Below are 15,944 nucleotides of genomic sequence, written 5' to 3' on the forward strand. Positions count from 1 at the left end.
TGTTTTACCAGCAAGCTGGGATGCCCTATTAACAGAGCAGGTCTTTGCTGGCTGGATGAGCACAGAAATCACAGAATGAGTTATGTCCATCAACTAAGGACAACTTAAGAAGCATGTGAAGATCCATTAATATGTCCTGAGGAGTGCAACAACAGTTGCAACAACAGTGCTGAAAAGGCTGGATGAATGTCTTTTGAGGAGGAGCTGAGGATTTTGGGCTTGTCTAGTTTGGAGAAAGGGGGTTTGAGGTAATGCTCTCTTACAGATTCCTGAGGAGGGGAAGTGGAGAGGGAAGTACTCAGCTCTTCCCGGTATCCAGTGATAGGACATGTGGGAATGGTTCAAAGAGTACCAGGAGAGGTTTAGACTTGGCATCAGGAAACACTTTTTTGCTGAATGGGTGGACAGAATAGGAATCCTAGTGAGGTGGCTAATGCCCCCAGCCTGTCAGCGTTTAAGGGACATTTGGATAATGCCCTGAACAACATTCTTGAACTTTTGGTCAGCCTTGAATTGGTCAGGCAGTTGAATTGGATGGTTGCTGTAGTCCCTTCCAACAGAAACAGTCAATTCTTTTCTATTCTATTCCACTGACATAAATAAAAAGAACATGGGATCGAACTTCCACCAGAAAACACACACAGCATGGTGCTGCCTGGCCTGCAAGGAGTTTCTCTGAAAACCAGTGTTTCATGATCCAGCCCTCCAGCCTCCTGCTGAGGACGTGAGAGCTGAATTAAGCAGCTTTCAGTAAATCTGAGCTCAGTCCAAGGTGGTGAAGAGTGAGCCACAGCCACTGACCTGTTCCAGTGGCTGACCTGTCCCTGTAGGGGAGCACACACTTTATTTCAGCAATCAGTCAAGCTCCTGATGGACGAGAGATGTTGCTCCATATTACCCCGGTGGCACTGAGCAAGAACGCATCCCAGCTCCATGAGAAGATTGATGCCACAGGGACACTGTCCAGGGTGAGATGGGATTTTGCAAGGGCTGGAGTATTTTATAGCTTGGAGGCAATCAGAAGCCCTGGTCCACGTACCACTGACAGTGCTGGGGCACCTCTGGAGAGGGTAACGGGGGTGACTCTGGGGAAAGCTCAAGAGGCAGGAGAAGGACAAGCAGAGCAGCCTCAGGGACAAGGGGAAGGATGCCTTGCTTTTCACTGGAAAACAGCAAATTTGTCCTGGGAGCAGCTGGAGCTTGGGGAAAACCGTCTGCTTCCTGCTCTCCTCCCTGGGCCAAGGTCTGCAGAAGGAGCCAGAGCCAAGGCTGCCAAGTGTCAGGGAGACGCTTCAAGGTCCCCCGGCAGTGCAGGCTGCCCAGCTGCACGATCTCCCACCAGCACACAGGGCCCTGGCTGTCAGTCCTGTGCCTTTGGGAAAGTCCATGACTTTGGAAAGTACAGGAGATTGATTCAGTGGTCACCCATGTCTACAGAGTTGTCATCGGGATGGGAAAGCCAGGCAGGTGATGGGGGCAAAGAAGGTTAAAGCCATGTAATGACGTAGGGATGATGGGACTCATCATCCAACCTGTTTGTCCAAGGAGCAGATGCCCCTGTGAGGTGGCCTGAGCCCTGCCATGAGCAGAAGGATGAAAGAAATGCCAAGCAGAAATGGGTCATCCTCTTCCTGGGCAATTACTGTTATTTTTCTTTCTTTATTTTTTTAATGAATATTATTTATGTTATTCATTAAATATTCACTAAGGAACAGATGCTGGCTCATGTTTACTGGTTGATAGATCTCTACACTTCTGCAAGCATTTTTCACCCTTAGCCAAGCCAGGGAATGGCAGGAAGGCTGGAAATGGTATGTTCTGGTGTGACTACATCACACATCTGTGGAGAATGTGAGAACAACATGTTGGGGTGAGGGATGGCAGCTGTCTATTTGTGTCCTACTGCAGCTTGGGATCTGCTGCAGGATTTCTATGGTGCCCTGAGTCATGTGAGTTCACTCTTCAAAAACCACGCTCTGTACAAAAACCTCTGTTTTGTGACCATGGGTGCGTGTCAGTGGGCAAACCGTGCGCTGTTGTACCCACTCATGACCTGTGACTATCTAGACAGGCTGGATGGATAGACCAATTGTGTGAGGTTCAATAAGGCCAAGTGCCAGGTCCTGTCCCTGGGTCACAACAGCTCCTGCAGCTCCAGGTTTGGGGTAGAATGGCTGGAAGGCTGCCCAGTGGGAAAGGACCTGGGGCTGCTTGATAAGAGCCAAACATGAGACAACAGCAGTTTGCCCAGGTGAACAAGAAGGCCAGTGGTATTCTAGCTTGGATCAATAGTAATAAAAGCAGCAGGATTATGGAAATGATCCTTGCCCTGTACTTGGCACTGGTGAGGCACCTCAAGTGCTGTGTCCGGTTCTGGACCCCCCAATCCAGGAAGGAGATTGATGTGCTGGAACAATCTCAGAGAAGGGCAATGGAATCGGTGAAAGGTCTGGGATCCATGTCCTGTGAGGAGCAGCTGAGGGAGCTGGTTTAGCCTGGAGAAGAGGAAACCCAGGGGGTCTTTATCACAGTCTGCAGCTCCCTGACAGGATGGTGCAGCTGCGGGTCAGTCTCTATTCCCAGGCAGCCAGTGACAGGAGGAGGGCATATAGAATCACAGAAACACAGTTTAAGCTGAGTTGGCAGGGAACCACCAGCATCATGGAGTCCAACTCCTGGCCATACACAGGGCGCCCCAAGAGTTACACCCTGTGCCTGAGAACGTGGTCCAAATGCTTCTTTACCTGTGTCCTTGGGGAGCCTATTCCACTGCCCAACTACCTTCTGCTGGAAAACTTTTTCCTGGTATCCAAACTAAACCTTCCCTGACACAGCTTGATGCCATCCCCTCAGGTCCTGTAACAGAGATAACTTCCTGCCTGCCCTCTGCCTCTCTCGGGGAGCTGCAGTGAGGCCTCCCCTCAGACTTCTCCAGGCTGAACAGGCCAAGTGCCCGCGGCTGCTCCTCACACGGAGGAGCCACCCTCTGGAACGTTCATCATCCTTGAGGCCCTCCTGTGGACACTCGCTAACGGCTTAAGGTCTCAAGCTGTGCCAGGGAAGGCACAAGGTGGACATTAGGAAGAATTTCTTTACAGAAAGGGTCATCATGCATTGGAATGGGCTGCCCAGGGAGGTGATGGGGCCATTGTCTCTGGAGTTGTTTAAAGAAAGACTGGACGTGGCACTCAGTGGTGGTGTTGGGTCATAGGTTGGACTATGGTGCTGTCACAGATCTTTTCCAAAGGACTCGATGCTGTCATTTTGTAAGCCCCCACTACACCATAAACTGCGTCTTCCCCCTTCACCCCCCGGACTCCTCCTCCCCGTCGGCCACAGCGCTGGCAAGCACGGTCCCTTTAAGGGCACGCGGCGGGGGGCGTGGCGCGCGGCAGCGCGTGCGGCGGGGCGTGGCCCGGGGCGAGGCGGGGCGTGGCCTGGCTGTGCGCCGGGGCACGGCCGGGCGTGCGGCGGGGGCGTGGCCCGGGGGCGCGGGGGGCGCGGCTAACGGAGCGGCGGGGGCGGGGCCGGCGCGGCGCGCTGAGGTCAGCGCGAGCGGCGCCGTCACAAAAGGAAGTGGCGGCGGCGGGGCCGTCAGCGCGGGGAGGGGCGGGGGCGGCACCGGCACCACCGGCACCGGGACCACCGGGAGCGGCACCGGGAGCGAGGAGGCGGCCGCGGCGGGGGCCGCGCCGCGCCATGGCCCAGCAGCAGATGAGCAGCTCGCAGAAGGCGCTGATGCTGGAGCTGAAGTCGCTGCAGGAGGAGCCGGTCGAGGGCTTCCGCATCACCCTGGTCGACGAGTCCGACCTCTACAACTGGGAGGTGGCGATCTTCGGGCCCCCCAACACGCTCTACGAGGGCGGGTACTTCAAGGTACGGGCCTTTCCCCCGCGGCGCGGGCCGCGGTGTGGGGCTGGGCCGGGGCCGGGCCTGCGGGAGGGGGCACGGGCACGGCCTGGGCAGAGGGGGAGCCGCGCCACGGTCGCCGCTGCGCTGCCGATCTGTTCCCCTCGCCCCAAAGAGCCTCCCGGGGAACCTCGGCCCGGCGTGAGAGTTCTGCCCTTCCGCCCCGAGTTGCCCCCTGGGCTCTGCTCTGTGTGTGTATTTCACGGAATTGTTACGGTTGGGAGGGACTTCTGGAGATCATCTAGTCCCGTATTTCCACATCCTTTTAGTACCTGATGGGAATTTAGAGGAAAGATGGGGCAAGACTATTTACAAGAGCGTTTAGGGACAGAACAAGGGGGAATGGGTTCAAACTCAAAGAGAGTATGTTTAGCTTAGATATTATGGCGAAATTGTTCATTGTGAGGGTGTTGAGGCACTGGCACAGCTTGTCCACAGAAGTTGTGGATTCCCCATCCCTGGAAGTGCTCAAGGCCAGGTTGGATGGGGCTCTGAGCAACCTGGAATAGTGGAGGCTGTCCTTGCCCATGGCAGAGGAGTTGGAACTAGATAATCTGCAAGGTCCCTTCCAACCCAAACATTTTATGGTTCTGGGATATTTATTTCAAAGTAAGAGGCTTCCAAGCCCTCCGTTGATAGCTTCACTCATTGATGGCTAATTCAGTGTAAAGGCAGTGTTTTCCTCAGGACTCCGTGGGCTTCAGGGCTGTTTGGCACGATTTTTTTTCTACTCCTGTGTTCTTCCTCTCCACACTTTAAGAGGGCAGCCTTCAAAGGGCTGCAGCAACACATAATGGGTGAAGGTAGATTCAATTCCTTTCTCAGCCTTCCTCTTAATACAAAAAAACTTTTGTGGTTGCTATTTCCACTCTTGTGAATCCAGCCAATAAGAAATCTGGCACAGCCGTCTCAGAAAAGAACTGAAGGGAGTGTACTTAAATTATCAAAACAACTGGAGGAGGGGGAGTTGCACTTTTTTCTTAAAACTGGCAATTGGAAAACCTTTGTTCCTGCAGAAGATGTGTGGCACAGGCACACTCCTATGTGCTTGATGTCTGCTTGATCTCTGGCAAAACATTGTCCCCATGAGCTTGCTTCTCCCAGCAGTTAACTGTTTTAGTTGTGGCTCCTGCATCTCCCATTTCATGCCCTTTGGCTTCTCTCAGACTGAAAAAAGAAAATTGGATGATGTCTTTGCTTGACTAACATGCACCTTCAGTGCCTCTTGGTCTGGTCAAGGTTTAAGAGCTTTGTTCCACAAAACCGAAATAACCTGTAGCTTGGGGAATAAAAGATTTGAGTCATGTTCAGTTTGGCCTCATTGTTTGGAAGTAAAGGAAGGCTTTGGCAAAAGACTTGCCTTTTGTAATGAGTTGGCTGGCTTACTCACGTAGGTGTGATAGGTGTATTCTTAGACTCACCTCCATTATTACTTATTCAGGAAGTTGCTGGAGCCTTTAGTTGGTAACAGTGTCATCTTTACATCCGAATGGTCTGGTGACCTCTTCCTGCACTTAGATTACTCATCCATTTTTTGTCAAAGAAATCATGACTGATCGAAATAGTTTTGTTTGGTTGGGGAGCTCTCTGGACTGCATATTTGCAGTTGTTCCTGGAAAGAAGCTGAAGCTGCCTGAGAAGTAATTTGGGATGTGTGTGAACAAGTGTAGATTTAGGCAAGGCTCCCAGTTGCCTTACCTCAGCACTATGATTGGGTTTTTGAGTACTTGATGTCCTTGAACTGCTGTGCCTTTCTTCTAAATTCTTTTGACCAGCCCTGTGATGGTAGTTTTGAGCATGGGAAGATGAGGTCTCATGATGCTTCCACCCATCCCCAGCAGTGGGATTCCCTGCCAGTGCCATGGCTGAAATCTCTTGTGTGTTGTTTCTGTCTCATCTTTCCTCCTTGAGGAGCCCTGCATGGAGGATTTTTGTAGTATCTGGTCTTTGGTTATGCATCTTGACTTCTGAGACACAGAAGAAAGAGTCCTGTGAGAAGTGATATTCTCGGCTCTCTTTGTCTTAGGTCTTCACATGTGTTAGACTCTGCTTATGGAATAATTTGGAGATAAAAATAATACCCTAACATTATTTGATGGGTGACTCCTGCAATATAGTAATTGTATGTGCTCGTCTGAACCAGTGCTCACTTTGCATGTGTTTCATTTTCTGTATTTATTAACTTGATGAAATATTTAGCTTCATCTTGTTTTGTGATTTCAGTTTAGTAAGGTTAGGAAAGTGGGGATTAGAAAGACACAGTTACAGGATGTAACTTTTTTCAGCTTTGTGGCAGTGGGAATTGTGTTCCACTAGAAGCGTAGTTTAACAGCAGGACCTTGAGGCAAAGTACACAGGCTTCTAGTTAAGCTAGAGCACAAATACTTCAAGGAAAACTTGTGGTTAAGGTGACTTTAATAAAGAAAGTGTTAGGCATGTTGATTGGGGAATGCTATTGCTTGATTTGTGCTTTGGGAGCTCTTAGGGGTGGTCACATCAACTTTTGGCACCTTGTTTATTCTTGGAGAGGTACTGCCTTCCTCTCTGGGTTGTTGGAGTAGTAGAATAAACTGAAATGAGAGACATGCTCTCTCTGCACCTCCTTGACAGAAGCTACTGTCTAAAGCTGGTTCAACAGCTTCAACCAAAACAGATTCTGGTTACAGCTGCAAGTCCTTTAGCTCTAACATCTGATAAATTGAAGCAGAGAATAAGTCCCCTTGAATGTTTGTTTAAATGGTGGGTTGTCAACATGCTGGCTATAATAAAGCCAGGGACTTCTTAAAAATTCAAGTGCAGTGTCTAAGCATATTTTATCAGCTAATGTAGCATGCCCAGATCTGCTGCAGTGCTTCAGGGTTTAGGACTGCCATCTAGATTAGCCTCCAGGAGCAACAGCTATATGAACAGCAGCTTGTAGCAGCAAGGGAACATGCAGCTGCCCCCCACCCCATTCCTGTGAGCAGCTGAAGGTGGACATCTGAAGAGAAGTAACATCAGGCTTTGTCTTACCTGGTTGACAATATGGTCATCCCAGTCACAGCCCCATCAATGAAGAATTATTATATTATTCAGTCATGCTGTATAGCTTTGTAAGGTATTGAGCAACCTTAAAGTTCTTGACTACCATCCTCAAAGAAGGAGTTGAGCTATTCCATGCACTGGTTAGCTCTCTTCTTTGCTGGCAGGGGAAAAACAGTTCAGGGACATTGATGTTAAGTCCTTCAAAGAGGTTGTGATAAGATCAAATATCTGTCCCTCAGCTGCTGGCAGTAAGAAATTGCCAGTTTGACTAAAGTTCTAGCAGAATCGCTTTTGTTGGGCCACAGGTATTGAACTGCACTAGGTGAAATTGGTTTTGTTCCCAGACTCACTCACAAAGTGTAAAGGTGAAGTGTGGGTAGACCTTGTTGTCTAAAGTGCTGCTTACATCTGATTCACTTGCTGAGTTTTTTGAGTGACAAAGGGAAGATTTTTCTCAGAATGAAGTGCTTTGTGTCCAGGTCACAGATAGTGACAATTGCTTCTTTCTTAGCTCAGCTTTGAAGGACATGGTGTGATAAGTTGGGTCTTTAGATCAGATTCCACTGGGCTGTGTGGTCGTTCTGAATTGCTCTGGAAGTGATGGAAAGAGGTCTGGTTTTGCAGGCAGTGCCTGAGCAGCAGAGAACCAGAATGTGCCACAATCTGCAGAACTAAGTGTGATCAGTTCATTAATGCCACCTTTTGCCGTAGGCATCTTTGGTTCATCCGAGAGGGTGCTTTGCTACATGGCAGAACTTCTTCATCTTTAATTTTGGCAGCTGATACATAAATGGGGATGGCCACGAGAAAGGTTATTATGCCGTAATCTGGGGCTGATAGGTACTAGGTGGTCTAGATCTCAATGGCTGAGGGCTGTGCATGGTGAAATCTTTACCATCTCAGGTGACCATTCTTCGCTATCTTGAAATCCAGTGTCTTTCTTTAATGCTTGAGCATTATCTTCAGGGTCTGGAGATTGATGAACCTCTTCCCAGTGCTTTGATTGAACAGTGGATACTTGCTGGACTATTAAAAAGTGTTTCCTGATGGCTTGCTTGAAGTCCTGAATGTTTGGTGCAATTGTACCTTAGCAAGAGAGGTTTTAATTGTTTTGAGAAAGACAGGTCTTCTGATTTCTTTAGTTGCATGGTATTGCAGTTGTGCTGAGAGCCAGGGTTTCAGGGAAGGTACAAGTGAAAAATTATACAAATAGAAACTTCATTAGCACTGCTCAGAAGCATGATTTGACCAAGCACACTGTGTCAAGAAGCATGTTTAATGTAGACAAAAAGTCAATATTAAAAACTCCTTCAGAGGTGATTCAGGCTGGGTAAATTAAAATGAATATACCTAGCATGAAAGGAAACAAGAAAAATTAACTACATTGTTAAGAGTTACTGTTTCATAGTTCTTAAGGCAGTTTATTTCATAAGGTACTTTTCCTACTTGAAGGAACAAGCCTTGACACATGAGTTGGAAGGGGAGAAAAACACCAAGCATTATGATTAGTTTTGTCAAGTAATTTAGGGGCTAAATACTTGTCAAGGCATTGTTATCCGTGCTTTTTGTAACTCATTAGCCCTGTGCTGTATAGAGTTCTGTATTGTATCTCAGCTTCTTCCAGGTGATTTGATTTCAAAGTAACTTGCAAAATGTGTTAAAATTTCAGAGCAGGAAATAGATGGCGAACCAATCAGTTACCAATAACTGATGGCAAAAATGAACACCATGTTTGAAAGTTTGGTGTTGTAGTCTACTTCTCGTGACGCTTAAAATTAGGCAAATAGAAGTTTTCTAAGCACTTAGAATTATATAACTGATAGAACATTTAATTACTCAAAAATCTCCTTAATGCCAGGATGAAAATGTGAGGTACTCTCAATACAAAAACTGCCTTCTGTGGGCTTCTGCATTGCAAGGTCCTGCAGAGTTTCTCTCTGTGTATTCTGTTGCCCTTAGGTATCATTGATGCTAATGAGCAGTGGTTTGGTGCAGCAAATGGACATGGTATTGCAGGTGAATGGGGCCCTGCTTGCTCCAGGACTGTGGAGCTCCTGTTCAGTCTCAAAAGCCAAGCACCCTCCAAGCTGTCAGCAGGCAGGGAAGCAAAAGACTTCTTCCCGTGTTGGTTCATGGATCAAAAGCACAGATACGGTCCCAGACTCTTAGGCCTGGGGAATACCCCATTGCTCCTCACTCTGCTGTTGCAGACGGGTTTTCTGGTGGCTGTGCCTCTGCACTGCACAGGCTACTCATCCATCCTGTTACCTGCTCTGGACATCATTGTATCCTCAGGAGGAGATGGTGACAGCTATCCCCCAGTCCTTTCCCTAGGGATCCTCTGATCCAGGTGGGACTGTGGTGTGTGATGAGAAGTTCAGATGGTTGTTTCCAGTTCTGATACTGCCTTAACAAAGGAGATCATGTGCAGCTGGGTCCTGTTGTACAGCAAGAGGAGTGCTGTAGCACAGCCCAACTCTTCCATCCCATTAGAATAAAACAGAAAAGTTTCCATATCAGTAAACTGAGCACTGTTCATTTGCCTAATTTTTGTTCAGTGGTCCTTTGATAAGGTAAAATAGAACTTGAGTTTTAGTTTTTTTTTCTCAGGTAACAGTGCAAGGAACTGCGCCTCTTTTTGTCTGTCCGTTCAAGAGATAGTAACTAAAAATGTGTAGACTTATATGTGGTTCATATTATAGGAATTAATGGAAAGTTTTGACTATATAGTGTTAGAAGAGTGGGGTTTTTAAAATTTTTTGTGTATAAATCCTTTAGATCCAGTATTGCAGTGATGTTGTCCAAGTGTCTGAGGCTTTTACATGTCTGTAACTTTTCAAAACTCAAACATGTTTTTACCTTGCTGTTTCTGAAGTCACTCTTATGCTGGAGAGCCTTGCTATTTTACATGTTAATATATCCACACAGGGTACCTTCTCTTTAATAGCACCTAAGGTCTGCTATACAATGCTTGTTTTGCATCTGGAGGGTTGGGAATGTCAGGAAAAAATGCTTGCAGAACCTTAACTCTGATCTTTGATGTGCAGTTTTGTTGTGTGGCTTTTGGCGTGTTCATGGTGTTCAGGGTAATTAATAGTATGGGCTAAATGATGGAGGTTTTACGCTGAACTTCAATGTAGCTGAGTTCAAGTTGGAAATGTCACAGTTACACATTGTCTGCAGTGTGGATGGACTGGAGATGACGTGACTCATAAATACAGCTCTCTTTTGATTTCGGCTGCGTGTGATCAGATGTGTACATACACACATGCATGTACACAAAACTAGTCAGCTATTTCTGGAATGCTGATTCATTTTTAGACTTAGTGTTTTTATCCATCATTATGGGTCAGGGGAATTGAAGTTAATCTTGCTAAGCGTTGTGTGGTAGTGACTTGCTGAAAATGTCCCATCTCACCAGGCCAGTTGGATAGTAATAACTTTGGCATTGTGTACCCACCTTTGAAGCAGTAGTAGCCAAGAGTAAATAAATTGATTGATTGATTGCCTGTTGTCACAGTTGCTGAAATATTTAAAATGCATTTGCCCAAAGTGGCTTACAAAGAGAAGAAAAATGAGAGCTACTAAATTACTGTGTGTTTAGGATATTTTGGAATCTTGCTTGACTTGAAGAAATGTGACCTCAAGACTTCCTGGGTGTTCATTTTAAATTGAAGCTTCTACCCAGAGAACAACAAGAACATAAAGGGGCTGAATGTTAAATGTGTGGCACTTGGAGGCATCATAGTGTTTGTGGTTTAGAAAGAGAAGGCTGCCTGGCAGGCAGGCTGTACCTTACTACTTAAGGTTTCAGTACTAAAAGCAAGACATGTGTTCCTTTTGGACTGCTTTGTTGTGTTAAAAACTGTGCAGCTAATTTTGATATTCAGGTTAATATGTTTTGTTTGAGAAATCCTAGTTGATAGTAGTAAGGACATGTTTGCAGTAGCTTTGTGACTCTTCCCGTAGTTACATATCCTAGTTAAGTATTTAAAATATATGTTTTAATGTTCATTGTAGCAAATTTTTTAAAGAGGTTAAGATACAAAAGCCTCTGCCATGGTTTGAAATGGTGCAAGGATCAGTGTTTAATCAGTTGTATCACTTGGGTCAATTTTTGCGTGATAGACACTTGTCCATTGTGCTAAAATTCTTTGGTTTTAAATTAATCTTCATACATCTCTGCAACTAGAAATCTTTTGCTGTCAGACCTAGGTAAAAGCTGAAATAATATTCTTTTTTGCAGTACCCTCTTTGGTCTTGTCAAAACAAAAGCCATGCAATGGAGTAGCTCTGACTTACAATACATTCTCTGAATACACATTTGTTCTTGCATGAAGTCTGCTTGTATAAGCCCCTTATTCATGGATGTAAACCACACTGGTGTGCAAGTGTTTGCTTATCTTGGCTAGAGAAACTATCTGTAAAAGCACTCACCTTTATTAAAAGAATGGGCTTCTTATAATGTGTTGAAGAAAACTGAATTTCATCTCTGTGCTCCCAGCTACTTCTCTGCAAAAGAGTAACTGGACCCACATCTGGTAGTTGACTACCTTTCAGCAGTGCATTAAACAGTATAACTTGAGAGGCTGACATCTCTTCTGTACTTTTTAAGTATCTTGTAGCTATTATCTAAATCCCTTCTAATTTGTCATTCATGTGGTAACAAAATTCCCCTACCCAGATGCTTCAGATGAAGGTGCATGGTACTTTTTGTTTAAAGTGAAAAGAAAAAGCCTAGTCTTTTCTTAATGATATTGCCATTTCAGTGGGATCTCTGCCTAACCTCACTTTTTATTTCTGTGTCCATGTTACTCAAAATGCTAAGCAAGAAAGATGTTGAGACACAACTCTTACTGAAAAGTTATTGTGTAATTTCAGTGGATGGACCTGTTGCTACTTTTTTTTTTTTTTAAGCACTTCTAAATGAACCTAGGCATTTTATAGTGTTATATCATCTCCACTGGAGCATATAAAAATGAAAATTTTGAGACCTACTTATGGAATGATTTCCATTTCTCAGTCTCTGCCAGAAACCTGAAAGCTTATGTCCTTCAAAATTATACTAATATACTTTCTGTGAAGTTTAACTGATTTTCTTTTTTTTCATGCTGGTTGCAGTCTTTGATTTGTGTGGATGAAGCTTGGCTGGCTTTGGCCTGAAGTACAACAGTAGTGGCACTACTGGGAAAAACTAGGTAGGTAGGGTAGACTTGATTGAGACTGTGGACATTTGGGCTTTTGAATTTTGAAACTGGCTGTATTATTGAATATTTTTTGATACTGAAGATGGTTTTGACCTTCAGAGGTTTATGGACACACTAACAAGGGGCTAAAAAGCAGATCTGGAGATCAGTTCTAAATTACAGTAATAGCTAAGTATGTGGTATTGTACCCATATCATCCATAACTGTACTCCATTTGGAAAGAGATTGGAGTTGTACCAGCTGCCACTAAAGAGAGATGGGGTAAGAATTCTGCTGGTCTTGGCCACTTTCTTCTCAGTGTTATGAAATGAGCCTGGGTTCTGTTGCTGTTAGAGGTGATACTCCAATTTCACAGATTCAAGGCATCTGCTTAATGTTCAGCTTGGATAAATGACTGTTAATTTTCACCCAACTTGCAGGCTTATCCCACAGCTACTAAGTAGTTATTCACTTTTTTTTCATGTCTCTAATGTAAGTGATGTACTTATGCTTGGCCTCTTCAACCAGGGACCATATTTTGCCTGCAGAAAACAGCTAAGTAACCTGCTGGTGGTCAACAAAAGCCCTGAGAAGCCGTAGTGGGGTGGCTGCTATAGGTGTGTGGTACCTTCGTCTGCCAGGGAGGTTCCTGCTGGCAGATGTGGATGTATTCCTGAATAGCAAAATCATTCGGATCAGATTGGGGTAAGGATAATGAGTAACAATCCTAAAGCACAGCATTGCCCGTTCCTGTGCCTCATGGGGATGCCTTGTGAAATGTCACATGGGCATGTCTTCAGCATGTGCACCACGCCTGGGGTCTCACCTGCTGTCCCGGCAGCTAATGCCACATCCTGTGGGATCAGCTCTGTGTGTGCAATGACAGAGGCATGGAGGAAGGCTCTGGTGTGCTTGGTCACAAAAGACTTGTCATTGTCATGCCACCAGGCCTCTTCATCTTGGAATCCCTTGGAATTCAAGCCTCAGGCATCTCCCTCTTCCTTCCACTCTTCCTAAACTGGAATAACTGTACTTGAGTCATGACTGCAGGCTCACCACATGAGGTCACCACATGTGACTTGTTTGGTGCTCCTGGTGTCTCAGCCTTGTTCAGTTTTATCTTGTCCCCTGCAGCTGCCAGCTTTGCTGAGCATGAGGATGACTTTCACCTCCTTAGAAACAGAATTGTTCAGGTTGGAAAAAACCTCTAAGATCAAGTCCAACCACCAGCCTAGCACCCACTACTCTGTTCACCACTAAACCATGTCCACAAGTGCCACATCCGTGCTTTTTTCCAAGAGAATGGTGAAGTATTTTTGAGCTGACTGCATCTAACCTGTACTAACTAAGATGGCTGGTGTCTGCTTTTAAAACAAAAATTTTGCTAGCTAGAGCCTCTAAGTTATACTACAGCAAATCTAGGAAAGCTTTAGCTGGAGGTCACTTCTGTTGTATCTTTAACTCTTTCATGCTCCAGTTTATTTTGGATTGTGTAACTTTTTGTTCAGAGTACATTAGTTCATAACTGGGTTTAGAATTAAGTTTTGAAGTTTCTTTTTCTTTCCTTTTCTTGCAAAGTACAGAACAGTGACTTCTGTGCTCTAGAAAGAATGTTTCACAGAATCATTTAGGTTGGAAAAGACCTCTGAGATCAATTCCAACCTGACCATGTCACTGAGTGCCACGTCCAGTTTGCTTAAACAGCTTCAGGAACAGTGTGAACCTGCTCCAGCACCTCAGTGTTCTTCCTGAAGTGAGGGGCCCAGATCTAGAGACAGCACTTAAGTGTGGCCTCACCAGTGCCAAGTACAGGGGGAACAAACTGGAGCAAACTCTGTGTAACTGGTGGGTTTTATATGGTTGTCATCTAAACTCTATGCAGGATCTCTTTCTAGTAAAAAAAAAAATACTATGAAGGAGGTGTTTTATGGAAGAGGAACACAAGAGGGTTATGAGAAATCAGTTTCTTCCAAGAAAAGTTTGTGTCTATTACCAGATGCTTTTATGGCCAACCAAACATCATCTGCTAGGTAGCAGCCAATAAGCCTTCTTTGGCGCATGTTTAGCTGAGCTTTATGTGGTAAAACTATTAAATATTGCTGTGCCACATTTGCTCTGAATGCAGATCACTACAATCTGATGTCAGACTGGGTGAAAGGGATGCAAAGGCCAGAATCCATTATCTGTTAGGCCCTTTGTGTGGGTGAAGCACAGCACTTGTCCAGAATAGTCTCTGGATGCTGCACAAACACGATGAGAGAGCCCCTGCAATGCTTTGTTCATCACCTGTAGTGACGGTAAAAGGTGCTCATGTGAAGGACCCTGGGCTTGCATTAAGGACCCCTGTAGACACACAGGGAATTTTATAAAATGTTCTTTGACAAGAGTAAGAGTAATTTAGTGAATAGAGACTAAGCCTTCTATCTGGTTCATATTCATTATTCTGGATAAATTAACGCCTTTATGTAAAGTATGTATATCTTATAATAGCATAATTGACTAAATCTGTAGGTAGAAAGTGTTTTGCTTTTTATAAATAACTCATGGGAGAGCTTTCTTCCAAGACAAATTGGACATGTATGTTTACAAGTACAGTATTTAATTTTGGAATAGCTGAAGAAATTAAGTCAATAGATTTCAGGCTCCTCAAGCACAAAAGCAAAGAATTTTTTTTCCAATAAGAACTTCTGCTTATTCCTGGTTTTTAAAAATAAAAGCCTGAGCAGTTTCTTGAAGCACCCCAGCACAGAACCTGATGTACTGACAAGTCACACTCCTCTGCACAGACTTTGTCCGTGAGGCAGCTGCAGCAATTCTCTAAGAGCAAAAAATAAAGCTGGGGTTGTGTAACTTAACCTGGGGGAGGAGGGGGACATTCCTGGTGCTGAAGAGAAAGCCATCAAGTCAGGGCCAGGGTATGTAGGCTTGTGAGACGTATGCTATGCAGGCTTCACAAATAAATCTCAGAGTGTATTGTGGAGAATCTGCGTAAACTTCTCATTGGAGAAGGCAAAGTTATCCCTTGCCTTGCCTCATCATTTGAAATGTCAGAGGGACCTGCACAGAGTTCGAAGCCTGTAGTAACTTGTGAAAACCCTGCTTTTTAATTTCCACTTCTGTGATTTCCTTCTTGTACTGCATTAATTGCTCCAGCCTCTTGTTCACTTCCATTACAGCCACTCTAGATCTGCTCTCCTGTGCTTTGAAGGGTAGGTTCAAAATAAAGCCTCTCGGCACAGAGAAACCAGCATGTGGGATTTGATGTGAAGTGTGGAAGTGTGAAAGGGCTTGCAGCTCTGCAGCACAGCTAGGGAAACAGCCTGGTGTGGCACGTCGTGGAGTTGGCACATTTCGTGGGCAAGTTTTGGTTCCAGTCAGTTAAGACAAGGTTTGAAATCTCTTACTGACATGCCTCTGAGTTCTGTTGTGCTTGTCACCCCAAGTGCAATTACCCAGGCTATACCACAACACTGAGCTTAAAACACATGGGCAGAAAGCCAAATTCTGCACTTAGCAAGCACTTTAAATAGAAAACTACAGCACAACTGACCTGCAGGTACCTTTCCTTCTATAAGGAAAGCTGGTGTTTCTAACTGCTTTAATTATAAATGCATTGATAAATACTGTTGTAGAATATTTATTCACCAAAGTAATGTTAAGTCACAGCTTAATGTGATTGCTATGTACAGTTTGAGTTTTAGGCAGAATATAAAGCCTTTACCTTCTCTAACTTTGTTAACCTTGTGGAAATAGGTACTTAGGGCATTTACCAATGATACTGTAGCAACTGTGGCAGAGCACCAAGGTCCACACTAATAAACCATT

At 45.1% G+C, this 15,944-nt stretch overlaps 1 protein-coding gene across 1 annotated transcript in view; it reads left to right on the plus strand.

Annotated features, from left to right (window-relative positions):
• The first annotated feature begins 3,657 nt into the window (after positions 1 to 3,657).
• The window catches only part of LOC134432594 (ubiquitin-conjugating enzyme E2 R2), a 51,653-nt gene continuing 39,366 nt past the window's right edge, over positions 3,658 to 15,944 (plus strand). Inside the window, exon 1 of the mRNA XM_063181463.1 lies at positions 3,658 to 3,876. Within this exon, the coding sequence (XP_063037533.1) occupies positions 3,700 to 3,876 (177 nt within the window). The 5' untranslated portion in view covers positions 3,658 to 3,699. The remainder of the gene's footprint in view (positions 3,877 to 15,944) is intronic.

The sequence above is a fragment of the Melospiza melodia genome, chromosome Z (genome assembly GCF_035770615.1).
Source record: "Melospiza melodia melodia isolate bMelMel2 chromosome Z, bMelMel2.pri, whole genome shotgun sequence".
Taxonomy (NCBI): Eukaryota; Metazoa; Chordata; class Aves; order Passeriformes; family Passerellidae; genus Melospiza; species Melospiza melodia.